At 50.3% G+C, this 14,555-nt stretch overlaps 1 protein-coding gene across 5 annotated transcripts in view; it reads right to left on the reverse strand.

Moving 5' to 3' along the window:
- The window catches only part of PTPRN2 (protein tyrosine phosphatase receptor type N2), a 945,556-nt gene that overhangs the window by 14,016 nt on the left and 916,985 nt on the right, over positions 1-14,555 (reverse strand). For all 5 annotated transcript variants that reach the window (XM_044747547.2, XM_070516905.1, XM_070516912.1 and 2 more), the window contains 2 exons: positions 12,846-12,899; positions 10,896-10,960 (listed from right to left, as the gene is read on the reverse strand). In XM_044747547.2, the coding sequence (XP_044603482.2) occupies positions 10,896-10,960; positions 12,846-12,899 (119 nt within the window). The remainder of the gene's footprint in view (positions 1-10,895; positions 10,961-12,845; positions 12,900-14,555) is intronic.

Genomic DNA, 14,555 nt, shown 5'->3' on the forward strand with positions numbered 1-14,555 from the left:
CACACTCCTCCAGCAGAGCTTCAACAGCGGCTCAGGAACAAAAACTTAATCAACATGAATATTGTTACAGAGTTTTTCTCAGAGCCTCGCCAACTGCAGGATCCAATGTATTCTTTTTTCTCAACGTGAAAAAGACAATGTGTTAAGTACATGCAGAGAAGGCTTTCATTTTGCGTGAGGAAATTGTCTCTTTTCCACCCTCTGGAGGAACAGAGGAAATGCTCTGCTCCCGGCTAAATGCACTTATTAAAGGGACGGAGGAAGAGAGGAGACATTAGGACTCCAGAAGGAACCAAGGGGCTGGCTTCAGGAGGACAGTGCCCTTTGCACACTTGGTCGGGGGGTTTGCTGTTCCCGCAGGCTGAGCTCGCGTTTTGGCAAGTCTGGACGGTGAAGGGCAGGGACTCCCAGCGTCCTAGCCCTCGACCTTGGCAGAACCACTGCCAGCGTTCGATGCCACAGCTGGAGCGCCCCCTGGCCAGCAGAACAACTGTACTCAAGATGACGAGAGCCAGGATGGTCTGTGCGCACCACACCGTCAGACCCAACCTGCCTCGCACAACCTGGGCACAAATGCCACCACACTGTGCACAGGCACGCCTGCACACACTCCCACAGCCACACACGTACACACCCCACATGCTCACACACACCACACACACTTATACACACAGCACAGTGCTCACACACATCACACACACACACGCACACACCCCACATGCTCACACACACCACACATGCTCACATATCACAGTGCTCACACACATCACATACACACACGCACACACCCCACATGCTCACACACACCACACATGCTCACACACACACCACACATGCACACATATCACAGTGCTCACACACATCACACACACACGCACACACCCCACATGCTCACATATCACAGTGCTCACACACATCACATACACACACGTACACACCCCACATGCTCACACACACCACACATGCTCACATATCACAGTGCTCACACACATCACATACACACACACACACCCCACATGCTCACACACACCACACATGCTCACACAGCACAGTGCTCACACACATCACACACACACGCACACACCCCACATGCACACACACACACCACACATGCACACATATCACAGTGCTCACACACATCACACACACACGCACACACCCCACATGCTCACATATCACAGTGCTCACACACATCACATACACACACGTACACACCCCACATGCTCACACACACACCACATGCACACACAGCACAGTGCTCACACACATCACACACACACACGCACACACCCCACATGCTCACATATCACAGTGCTCACACACATCACATACACACACGTACACACCCCACATGCTCACACACACACCACATGCACACACAGCACAGTGCTCACACACATCACACACACACACGTACACACCCCACATGCTCACACACACACCACATGCACACACAGCACAGTGCTCACACACATCACATACACACACGCACACACCCCACATGCTCACACACACCACACATGCACACATATCACAGTGCTCACACACATCACACACACACACGCACACACCCCACATGCTCACACACACCACACATGCTCACATATCACAGTGCTCACACACATCACATACACACACGCACACACCCCACATGCTCACACACACACCACATGCACACACAGCACAGTGCTCACACACATCACACACACACGCACACACCCCACATGCTCACATATCACAGTGCTCACACACATCACATACACACACGTACACACCCCACATGCTCACACACACACCACATGCACACACAGCACAGTGCTCACACACATCACACACACACGCACACACCCCACATGCTCACATATCACAGTGCTCACACACATCACACACACACACGCACACACCCCACATGCTCACACACACCACACATGCTCACATATCACAGTGCTCACACACATCACATACACACACGCACACACCCCACATGCCCACACACACACCACACATGCTCACACAGCACAGTGCTCACACACATCACACACACACGCACACACCCCACATGCTCACACACACACCACATGCACACAGATCACAGTGCTCACACACATCACACACACACACGCACACACCCCACATGCTCACACACACCCCACATGCACACACAGCACAGTGCTCACACACATCACACACACACGCACACACCCCACATGCACACACACACACCACACATGCTCACATATCACAGTGCTCACACACATCACACACACACACGCACACACCCCACATGCTCACACACACCACACACACTTATACACACACATGCTGTCCTGGGCCTTCTGTGCTGAGCAGTTTTTACTTCGCAACATTTCTGGGTGCTCTTAATCAACTAAAGGCTTAGAAAAATTATTTTAAAAATCAGGAAAATTTTTTTGTTGACCTTCTAGATAAATTATAATCTCCCTTTTGCAACATTTCACTGGGATCAAAGGAGGCAAATCTGTATCACATTCACTTAAAAATCGTGTATCAGAACCCAAACTAAGTATTTTTCATGTTTTGTTTAAAACAAATTCTAAATAATTTTTCAGGAGAAACTGAGACGCCTTAAAATCTTTATAAAAAATGTAAGTTCCACAAAATGAGACTCCACATCACTTTAAAGCCACCATCCTTTAACTGCCCAGGAGACTTCGACTTGTGCAAAGCACCCTGATCGTTTTCCATCCAGTGTGGGAGCGTCTGCAGTGCCGTCCGCGCACTGGCAGCATCGACTCGAAGAACCCGAGCTGGGTCCCTCCCCACGTGCAAGTGCGTGCACCCCGGTGAGAAGTGATGACTGTCGAACCTAAGAGAACAGATGAACACAATGGCCACCGACACCCCGAGGAGGGGCCAGCATGGACGCGAGTGCCCCGTTCAGCTCCCGCTGCGTCCACAGCTCCCCGCCGCCATCCACCCCTAAAGGCAGGCGAGCGCCGTGCATAGAAAGGGGCGACGAGGGCTCTCCCTGTCCCCCCACCGCCCACCGCAGGCCCGGCAGCTGCCCCTCGTCCCCGAGTCAACTTCTAATGCAGGAACCGGGTTGTGCAGCCAGTCCTGCCCCCTGGGGCGCCGGCCTGCCTGGGCCAGTGCCAGGCACAGTTACCCCTGGCTCTGCACTGACAGCAGCAGCTCTGGGACCCCATTCTGCAGACTGACAGCCAAGGTCCCTCACACCATTTGACCTTGTGCGAAGGAGAAACAGGAGCCGGGGAGGCCTCAGGAGGTGCCAGCACTTATCACAGTACGTTCTGTCTAATCCCAGTCCAGGGGCTGTGGGAGGATTGGATGTGAGGGTCACTAATGCACAGAGACCAAGCATGGTCCCCCACACTGCCCATACAGCACGGCCCCTCTATCAGAGCACCCTTTCTTGCTCAAGGCCTCAGAATTCTACGTAACAAAGTGTTGGAGCTGCCACCGCCAAATGACTGGGGTGGCTGTTCAGGGACCTCCTGTGACCAGGAAGGGACAAAGAGTCCTCTGCAGGGGCAGGGACGCACCCTCTCGGTCTGGGGAGAAGAGCGCCAGGCATGAGCCGCCGCCTAAGGGGCCGTGGGGACAGGCAGCCTTCCTGGGGCCTCTAGGGTCTCCGGGGGAGAGGGGTGCACGGGCTTAGGAGACGGCTGACAGCAGAGCGGCCACACTGGGCCCTGCAGCGGCCAGCGAGCTCTGGGGAAGGGCTCTCCTGGGCCCTGCAGCTGGCAGCAGCACCACCAAGTGTGTGTGGCAGGGGCCCAGGGAGTGAGTGAGGCTGCCAGGAGTCAGCACGACAGGGAGGCAGTGATGCCCACAGGGAGGGGAGGAGTTTGAGCTGGGTTTGGGGACACATGAGAGAAACACCTCGATGGACGAGCTGGCTGCCCACGGTCTGGCAGAAGGAAGTGAGCTCTCTGCAGGATGTACACAGCGTTGGGATGGATCCATGGGGGTTTAATGGCTCTTCATGTGCCACGGCGTGTCTGGGTGCTGTGGATAAGCCAAGGAGGTAGGAGGAGCAGGTGGGCGACTGGCAGACCGTGGGGGCTGATCTGACCGACCAGACGTGTGAGGGGTCAACACCGGCCAGGCCCCGGTTCACAGGCCAGCGTTGCCCGTCGGGCTGAGAACTGTCGACTTTATGCTGCTCAGGACGGTCGCTTGTTCCACAGGACGGAAACCACTTAGGAGGCAAATTGTAGGATATGGGGCTGCAGTATGGCTCACAAAAATACCCAAGTTGGGCTTATGATGTTTTCTAGGAAAAAGCGGTCCCATCTTGTCTTGTTTTTTCCCATTAGACAATCAGCCTTGTCTATCGTGCACCCTAGCCTGGGTGGGGGGCAGCCCACATGCCAGTGATGCTGCTCCGGGGCTGCTGGCACATCTCCCATGGGCCGCCCTACACAAGTCTCGGCTCCCACTGCAGGTCTCTGACTGTTGCTAATGCACCAGAACAGCTCAGGGGAAGGACTGGCACTCAAAATACAGAAACAGAAAAGGGAAGAAAGACTCACACCATTGCCTGGTTGAACACAAATTCTCCAACTAAAATAAAGCTCATGTAAGGCACCCCCCCACCAATTCTGGACACTTTTTCAGTCTGAAACTTTCCTGAGCTGAAGACAAGGCATTACCTCCTTGAAGACATGCTGAAGGCTAACCTGTTTGTGGGATCCCCTTCTGCCGGCTCTTCAGGTTTCTGTTTTAGCCAAATAAGAAAGGAGATGTTTCCCCCTGACATACCCTGTTCTTTGTAGCTGCTTCTCTCAACCAGCCTTGTCCGTGGCAGAGCTGGCCACGTGCACCCCACAGCGAGGGGCGGGCTCAGCCCTCTCTGCAGACCCTTGGGGTCCCGGATTCCGGCCCTGCAGCCTCCAGCCCCTCGTCCAGGGTCCCACGTCATCCTGCAGCAGCCGCCGGGACATTCTCACTGCCCTCGTGGCTCCAGACTGATCCAAGTCGGTGAGCCTGCGGGTCCAGGAGCTAAACACACTGCTCGCCAGCTGCCTGCTCCACCGCTGCCCCCGGACCACCCTGGCCACCGTGTCTCTGCAGCACTGTCCACGAGGGCCCCACTGCCCTCTCCCATCTTAACCCCTTGCTCTCTGCCAGTCTGCAAAAGACCAGGGCTCTGCGTCAACCCGGCCGGCTGAAGGCCTTCTGGCAAGTCACCAAGCCTCCGGGGGTCTGCTCCCTCGGTTTACAACCAAGTGTTGGGATAAATGATCCTCAGGCCCCCTCGGTCCCTGTGAGAGACAGTCTGCAGATCTGCATGGAGCTCTGTGACCCATGGGGAGTGAAAACACCATTGCACCCTGCATCTGGGGGTCCTGGTCGGCACTCGCCAATCCTGCAAACTGAGAGCTCTCCAGAGTATGAACTCCAGAAGGAAAGGATTTTTCTTCCCATCTTGTTCACTGTTATTCCCAGATACGAAGCCTGGCAAGGTGCCCAGTATATACAAGGTTGAAATGGCTGCTGTGGTTTAACCTACTGTTTGCCAAAAGAAGGAATGGTGCTGTGACAGTGACCCTGAGGGAGAGCCGGGTCCATGAAAGGAGAGGGGCCAGGTAGGGTTGGTGCACATCCTGGGCCACAGGGCAACCAGTGCAAAGGTCCTGAGGTCTGCAGTCGGAGGGAGCTGGCTTAACCCAAGAAAGTGGCTTGGTGAGACAGGAGAAGCAGTGGGGTGTCCCGGGTCTTTCTCTGTAAGACATCAGACTGACCAGATGTGTAGAACAGATGTGGGGGTAAGAACAGAGTGAGGAGGCCAGTCTGCAGTGAGGTAGGGAGAGATGGTGCTGCTGGGCCCAGAGAGAAACGGAGCAGAGGACACGTAATGACCACCTTCAATGTTCCCTAGAGCAGTGTGGCCCAAGGGACTTCCTGCGACGAGGGAAATGTTCTCTGTCTGTAGCATCCAAGATGGCAGCCTGTGGCACTGGGCACTTGGCATGCGGCCCGTGACTGAGGAATTGAGTTTTAAACTTTAATTAATTTAGGCAGCCGTATGTGGCTAGTGCTGCTGCACCGAACACTGCAGCTCGGCAGGACCGTCGGGTTTAAAAAGTTCAATGAGTCGTGAAACATGACTTAAGAAAGATGTCTTGATAGTTAACATACTGTATTATATACTTAAAATTTACCAAAAGAGGAGATCTTAAATGTTTTCACCACAAAAAAAGAATTGCAATTACGTGAGGTGATGGATGTGTTAACTAACCTTACTGTGGCAATCATTTTGCAATATATACATGTATCAAATCATCGTGTAGTACACCTTAAACGTAAACAATGTTACATTGTGGTTATATCTCAATAAAGCTGGAAAAAATTAACAGAAGATATTTTGATATCATTCCATACAGTAGACAATGAATCACGAGGTACAAGCATACACGACGGGCAATATTGCTCAACAAGTCTGGTTAATCTTCTCTACTTTGTAATCTCTTGGTTTCCAAAGCTAGTCTCCCATTTACTACTTTGACCCACTATTAAAAGTTAACATCTTCTATAGGAAAACGTAGGGGAAAATCTTCATGATGTTGGGTTTGGCAATGATTTCTTGGATATGACACTAAAAGCACAGGCAACAAAAGGAAAGATAGATTAATTGGACATCACTAAAATTAAATGTTTTTGTGCACCAAAGGACACAGTCAAGAGAGTAAAAAGACACCCCACAGAATGGGAGAAAATATTTGCAAATCACATATCTGATAAGGGATTAGTAGTCAGAATATATAAAGAACTCCTACAACTCAACAACAAAAAACCCAAACAGCCCAACTGAAAAATGAGCAACGGACTTGAATAGACATTGCTCCAAAGAAAATAACCAAATGGCTGACAAACACATGAAAAGATGTTCAATGTCGCTAGTCATTAGGAAAATGCAAATTGAAACCACAATGAGACACCACTGCACACCCATTAGGATGGCTACTCTCACAAGAACAGAAAATAAAAAATTGGAAGATTTATGCATTGCTGGTGGGAACAGAAACTAGTCCAGCTGCTCTGGAAAACAGTCTGGCAGTTCCTCGAAAAGTTCACCATAGAATTACCATCTCATCCAGCAATTCCACTTCTGGGTATGTCCACAAAAGAAATGAACACAGAAACTCAATTGAACGCCCGTGTTCACAGCAGCATTATTCAGAAGCGTTGAAAGGCAGAAGCAACCCAAGTGTCCATCAGCAGACGAATGGATTAGCAAACATGGTCTACCCACACAATGGAATACGATTCAGCCTCAAAAGGGACAGAAATTCTGACACACGCTACAACATGGATGAACCTTGAGGACATGATGCTGAGTGAAATAAGCCAGACACAAAAGGACAAATACTGCCTGATTCCACTTATATGAGGTACTTAGAGAATTCGAAATCCCATGGACAGAAAGTAGGATGGAGATTACACATCCTGCTACGCAGAGGTGTTGACTGATGTACACACACCTTGTGACAGGAGACCATAAAGGATGTCAGATTGCTGAGATGGAGACAGGGAGCTGGACAGATGGCCGAGTAGGCACCGGACACATCCACATTCCCACGGCTAGCTCACTTAGGAACACACTCCCTGCCAACAGGAGCTTGAATGCCAGCTCCGGGCACACCTGCTAACACCACAGGTGACTCCCATCATCAGATGGCTTCCCCAGGCCTGTGGCCCCTGCAAAGAGAGGAAATGGGCCCCCGACACACGTGGGGCCTTTGCACACCTGCAGCGGCTGGAGGTGGGGTGCCTCCTCGGCACGTCGTTCTCAGTGGCTGAGTTCTGGACACCCTGGGCCAGCGAACCCTGATGCCACCTCAGGGCGACCCAGCCAGCGTGAACTTGGGAATCTCTGCCACCTGCCTGGCACTCACCAGTCCTTTAAAAATTGTGATGAAATAGAAAAAAAAAACCCTGGGTAAAGAGACGGCACTGGCGAAATTTAAAAAGCCTGACCTTGGGAAAAGTCTCAGCTGCAGACACATCCTTACCGTGTTCGAGCTGGGTCCCTCAGTGGGAGAGGAATGTGCTACCCGAAAACTAACGCTGGTGCAAAACATTAATTATGAGGGAGAAATGTATTTGCAGTGACAGAAAAAACGTGCAGGTGAAGTTTACAGATTGATGCTACTTTCTTGCCACCAGTCCTGGGCACAGCCGCAGCCTATTGACTTTGATTTCAAACTGCATTGTTGTCTGCTTGCTAATAAACTAGACGGCGGAGAAGGGACCTCAATTACTCCCCGTTTATTCTCAAAGGCCTGAAACAGGCCCGAAGCCTTAATCCCTGGGCGCCTGTGTGAACAGGGCAGCTGGGCTGGGCCGCGAGTGCTCTCAGGGCTGCGCTCAGCCTGGAGAGCTCCACGTCAGCGCCCGGCTGCCCAGGAAAGCTTTGGAAAGGCATTCTTTGGTCCTCGAGCAATTCATTCCTTTTGAGAAAAGGAAACGGGAAGAAAGGTTTCGTGTCCAGGCTCTGGGCCTTTGATCATTTGATGAACGTGGGGTCTGCAGCGCGGGCCTCCAGCTTCTCAGGCCAGACAAAGGCAGCCGGGGCCGCACAGGCCGAGCGAGGCTGCGCCAGAACAAAACCCTGGGCGGCCGCTCAGTGTGGCGGCCTGGGAAAGGCCCACCTCAGCCGGCCGAGGGGCCGCCCTGCCCTTTGATCTCCCCTGAGACCACGGCTAGGGCCCTGGGTCAGAGGATTTCACACCGCACACCCCCTGGGCAGAGGGGAGCAGGTCAGGAACAGAATGAGGGGTGACCAATCTCAGAAAGAGCCTGGAGCCTGCCCTCCTTGGCCAGTTCCACATGGCTGGGCTGGCATTGTTGAATGCCCGCCCACACTTCAAGTGGAATTTGACATTACATGGCTCCACGGAGCTGGGAGACAGGAGCCTGCGGACTGCAGGTGCGGACGATGAAGTCAGCCTGCCCCGGGGCCGGGGTCTCAGGCTGGGACGTGCTTCTCCACGATTGCTCCTGGGTGAAACAGGCCTGGGTCACTTAGAGCCCAGGTTCTGTCACATCAACTAGGTGGACACCAGGGCAACCCCACAATCCTGAGAAAACGGCAGCCCCCACCCCACTGACTGGGGATGAGTCAGGTTCCATTCCAATGTGACTGCACTCAGTGGTGCATTCTATCACTCTGCTTACAAACACAGGCGTCACCTCGAATCTGTGCAATGATCTGTAGACTTTGGAAGGCATTGTGGTTTAATAGGAGGGAAATATCATGTGCCTGACACATGGAGAAGGGAGGGTGGATGATAAGGGAAGAAATACAAATTCCACTGAGCGCTCCGGGCTCCCAGGAAGAGCACATTTGCAAATGAAGAGATGTATTTGATGAGACACAGTGGCACTAATGGATAGGGAACAAATGACCTTTTAACTAAGAAAGTCAGGATTATGTTATGATCTGAAAACAAAAAACTTATTAAGAGCCATCTTGGAGCATCTGTCCTTTGTGTCAGTTTGTGTCTTTGCCTGTTGCCAGCACGAAGCTGACTGAGGTGCTTACAATATCATTCGATGGTGCAAAAGCAATTCCACAGTCTCCCCGGCGCCTGCAGAGGCACCCAAAGACGTCGGGTTGGGGGGGGGCAGAGCCCGGGGAGTCGCTTCCGGTCCTCTAGCCACGGGTGGAGGGTGTGAGATAACTTACTCAAGCGCTCTAGTCCTCATGTGTGAATCAATGAGCTATTGGTTTATCTTCACACGTCTACCCCTTGGGCTGAACATGTGTTCTATTTTTCTTTTAACCAGAAGAAAATGGAGTAAGGAAAGTGTCTATTTTAGAGTGGCTGATATTTGTGTGAAAATGTGTAAAAACTCACTTCTATAATCAGCATCTGCTCCTACTTCTGGGCAAAGGATAAAGAAGGCATGTTCTGGGAGGTGGAGGTTTCCATGCAAGAACATACGTGTGGGTGTGTGCGCATGCATGTTGAGACAGAAGGATTTATTCACAGGTGGGAAAGAGATTATAAAAGGCTGCCTATGTCAGCGTTCTTTGCTAGGTTCCAGGGGACGATGACCACACCACAAGAAAAATGGCGTCTCTTCAGACACATTTGGGCTCTGCTGGGTCGGAGTGTCTAGACAGGCGTCCCTACGGCAGCGGCCCCCAGGCTCCGGGCTCACATGCATGTGGCTCTCCAGGAGGCGGGTCCAACAGGAGTCTTTTCCCAACTCAACTGTGGAGCGCTCTCTCTGGTCTCTACAGAGATGCCTTACAGACCCGTCAACTTCGCCCAAAGCGAGAACACGCATTGTGGCAGCTCAGTTCCACACACACCAGGGGTTTTGCCACGATGAGGCTTCAAGGTTAAGGCCCCGTGCGCTGTCTTGGGGAGGAAAAGATTCAGGAACACAGACAGGGGTTCATTTAGATGAAAAGATGTTAAAAATGGGGTGTTTGAAAGGTGTGTTGGAGACAAGGTGGTTTCTATTTGACGACAATTACTACCAGGGATTTTAGGTGACTCTAGAATGAAACCTAAATGATATTCTGCAAAGAGAGTTTCAATAACAGGGAAGGGTTATAGGAAACACTTCAGGGATATTCTGAACTGCCACGACTTTAAGGGTCCAAAGGCTGCCTTCTCCTCGATGCTGATGTTAATACGTAACATATTCAGCAAGTGCTTATCCAGCACCCCCTGTGCGCTCAGCCCAGTATTGGACACTGGGTGGAGGCTGGGAACAAAGAAGGAACCTCAGAAAGAACCGTGCCTGCTGCAAACAGCTTTCATATGATTCAGGGAAGGGACAACAATTGGCTAATTTTTTCCAAGGCCTTCTGTGAATATTACACCCGAGGTTGCCATAGCAACGCCATCCCGGCTCTGAGCTCTGAGTCTCACCTTTGGCCATCTTATTGAGAACCATGTCGATCAGGACGTAGGTGCCGCTCCTGCCTGCGCCGTCGCTGTCAACAGAAGGAGAGAGATGAAAACAGTTATCCCCACGCCCAACAAAGCCAGAGACAGCTTATTTCCTTCTGTGTTTAAGTGGGGCTCGTGAGGGGAGAGGACGGCTGTGAATTTGAGAGAAAGCAAGAAAGCGAGTGAGGAAGAATCACAGGGTGGGAGAGGCGAGGAGGAAGGGAATGGAGATGGGGAGGAGGAGGAGGGGGAGGAGGAGGAGGAGCGGGAGGAGGGGGAGGGGGAGAGCTTTAAGCTTGGAGCAGCACTGTGGATTAGCTACTGTGCCTGCGTAGATTTGTTTCTTTCTTCTTTTCCCCCCTCTTTGGCCAAAGATATGGTAAATTTTATCAGGAAAAAACGAAATAAAGAAATGTGTGGCTGTGTTAGAGTCGACGGCATTTGTATTCAAAGTATCTGCAGGTACCCTCTCTGTGAGCCCTGGGGTGGGGTGCCCTCCCGGCAGAGAGAGGACGCTGGGTGTCCGTGGGGCTGGCGCCTCCCGGTAGACCGTGCCCCTCCCTCGCAGAAGTGGAGGCACAGGTGTCATTTGTCACTTAGTCAGAGCCTCCTTTCGTCTCTTCCTCATCCCCCAGGTATAACTGGAATATTTACCATCTGGACTGGAGTTGTAAAAATGTTTTGAATTGTGCCTCGACAACAGCAAATGAAAGAAAATGAAGAGGAAAAGTAGCCCCAGCATCATCCTTTTTTAATAAGGAATGCGTGAAGCCACTTCTTTCCCCACACGGATGTGTCACGGAGCTACATGAGTTTGAGATGTTCTTCTTAACGGTAGAGAATCACTGGGTTCGGCTTTAACGTGTTTTCTCAAACAAATGGTTGAAAAAAGCTGCAGTTGGAAAGCTAAACATTCCACACGCTGCACCTTCAAAGGTGTCCATGTGTTCATCTTGACCGCATCAGGAGGAGATGCGCGGAGCCTGTCGGCCCTCTGACAGTGCCCTTGTCCGCTGGGAGGGCTCCCTCCTCTGCACCCACTACCCTGAGACCTGCCACAGACGCCTTCCCGCTTCCTGCAGCTCGTCCGGGACATTTGTGGGTAAAAGATGTTCCATTCTACTTTTTGAGGATCCAAAACCACACTCTGTTCTCCTCCTCCCCTCCCGCAGCTGACACAGAAACACCCTACATGTACGGGCATGCACACACACACACACAGACATGCTCGCTTTTGAATGAATCAACAGACTCGGCGTTTGATCTTTGGAGACACATTTCCTTTTTATCCCAGGCAGAAAGGAACATTCTATAAGACAGTTCTAGAAAATGGAGTCGAGTTCTTCACCCAAAATAGGTGGGCATCCAGCCCAGGAGAAGAGCCCCACTCAGAGGGAGCTGTCTCGAGTGGACTATCCTCCTGGTGTGGGTGGAAGCACCGGATGTTCACCCAAAGGCCCAGACTCCTAACACACTGGTGGCGGCCATTCCTCTTGTAGCTACAGGTTTGTCCCTGTTCCTAACTGGCCCCGAGTGCTCTGACCATCTGTGCAGGGCCACAAACCTCAGCTGAGCATGTTGGCGGCTGAGACAATGCAGTAGATCAAAAATATGTTCTCAGAGTGTTCACGCAGTGGCACTGCGAGGGTTCAAGAAAAAGACGAGGTGGTAGGGCACAAACACATGGAAGCGGATGATGGTGCCCAGCACCAGGATGGCCAGAAAGGAGACACCACGTGCAGGGAAATAAACACACAGCGTCCTCTAGCTAAATGGCATAGAAAATTAAGTTTACATCTTTGGTTTCCTGTAGAAGTGCCAGTGAGATGTAGTTATTAAGCAATTAGAAAGTTCAACTCCTATACTTAATTGTAGTTTATTTCTGGAGGTAGTGAACACTTCTTAATCTGTGTTAAAAGTTGTACTTGCCTGCAGTGAACAATTATTGGACAAGAACGGCCCCTGTAGCACTTGTTTACTTTTCTGAAATAAAAAGAGACACAGAAATTATGGTTATGAACTATGACTCTTGCACGATGAGATCCAAATTAACAAATAAGCCAAAGCAAAGAGACCCTATCTTGGACATCATTTTGCAATAGCCTGTTTTGACAAAGAAAATAACAATTACACACACATTTTCAAAGATTTATTTTTCAATATTAAATTATTAAGCAGAGCTTTAAAAACAATTCTTACATTTTCACAGTTTTCTTTTTCCCTTTGCAAGAATGACCTCGAGGCCTTCGGTCAATGGGTCTGGCCTCCTCCTTTCTTTCTTTCACTGCACCAGGTGATTTGACTTGTTTTTTTGTGATATGCATGTCAAGATTCTTCACCGAAATTTTTGAATTTTGCAATTTATGCTCAAAATTTCTTATAGGCTAGACATCATATTGGGATGTAATATTACTGTATTATCTCAAAATAGCATTTTAAAGATCCTCTTTGATCTGTCAATTTTGTAAGGATATCTAAATTACGGAGAAACCTCAATTACATCCAAGATGAGTCTTTCCACTTTTAAGAATTTGAGTACGTTTAAAAGCAACTCTGTTGTGCAGAGTTTAGATCAGAATTCATGAAAATCAACAAAAAGCCTGGATTAAGATTTTGTAACCAAGCCCTAAATCAAAACAGCTGATTTAAAATTCACTGTATAAACTCAAAAATCTTTTTAAGTCAGGGAAACAAGTAAACATGTTTAGAAAGTACACCAAAGTTCTCAGTAAAATATTTCTGAATAAAGAAAATTAAAGACAGAATCTTGGTTTATCGGGAGGAAAAACCGTGCATGTGAAAGGGGTATGTTCTCAGTGTGACGTACGACTTTCTACAAGACAAGAAGTAAAATCTGAAGAAGAATGACAGTACAGAAAAAATCTTTTCCTTGTACCAGAAATGGGACAATGTCCATTCTTGCAAAGGCTTGCCTGCCTAGTGTGGAAGTCGTCAGTTGAAAGTGAAAATTCGATCAGCGGTTGCTTTGCTACAAAACCTTAAAAACCGAGAGGATGGGGCTGGGGGGTGTGAGTGCAGTAGCTGACTGATGGACTGAGAGGACGTTTTAATGGCATGGAGCCCAAACATCGGAGTGGCTTTGTTTTTTCTACCTCCTCGTGGAGTGAACAGAATGAGGCGAGGTCTGAAGTGGGGCCTCTGTCCTCGAACAGCATGTGGAAGATGCAGGAGCAGAGCCTGGAGCTGAGACAAGACACAGCCCCGAGACGGGCGCGCCAAGCCCACTCAGGGCAGCATGCGATCTGTGGCTGCTCTCCTGTCTCTGAAAACGCTCAGCATTTAAAGCCTGCAGACCACCCAAGGATGCCTTAAAAACAAGAAGGCCCAGAGACACGGGTAAACAAGCTGTCCGTGTCCCCACGGCCAGGTCACCATTTCTGCTGGAGCCTTTTCTTGCCTTTGATGTAGTCCACCATGTTAAGGTTTAGGGGGAAAGTTAAAGAAAGCAAAAGTGAACTCATTAAAGTCAACGTGTACGCCAGGATGCCTTAAAACTCTTGGCCCTTTGAGAATGAAACAGATTGGAAAATAGATCCATTCATTTCTCCTTCTAAAACCTCCTATTCTTGACTTGGGCTGTAAAGGCAAAGTGAGCTTTAACTCGGATAAAATAGATGC

Source organism: Equus asinus, chromosome 1 (assembly GCF_041296235.1).
Source record: "Equus asinus isolate D_3611 breed Donkey chromosome 1, EquAss-T2T_v2, whole genome shotgun sequence".
In the NCBI taxonomy this organism is placed as follows: domain Eukaryota; kingdom Metazoa; phylum Chordata; class Mammalia; order Perissodactyla; family Equidae; genus Equus; species Equus asinus.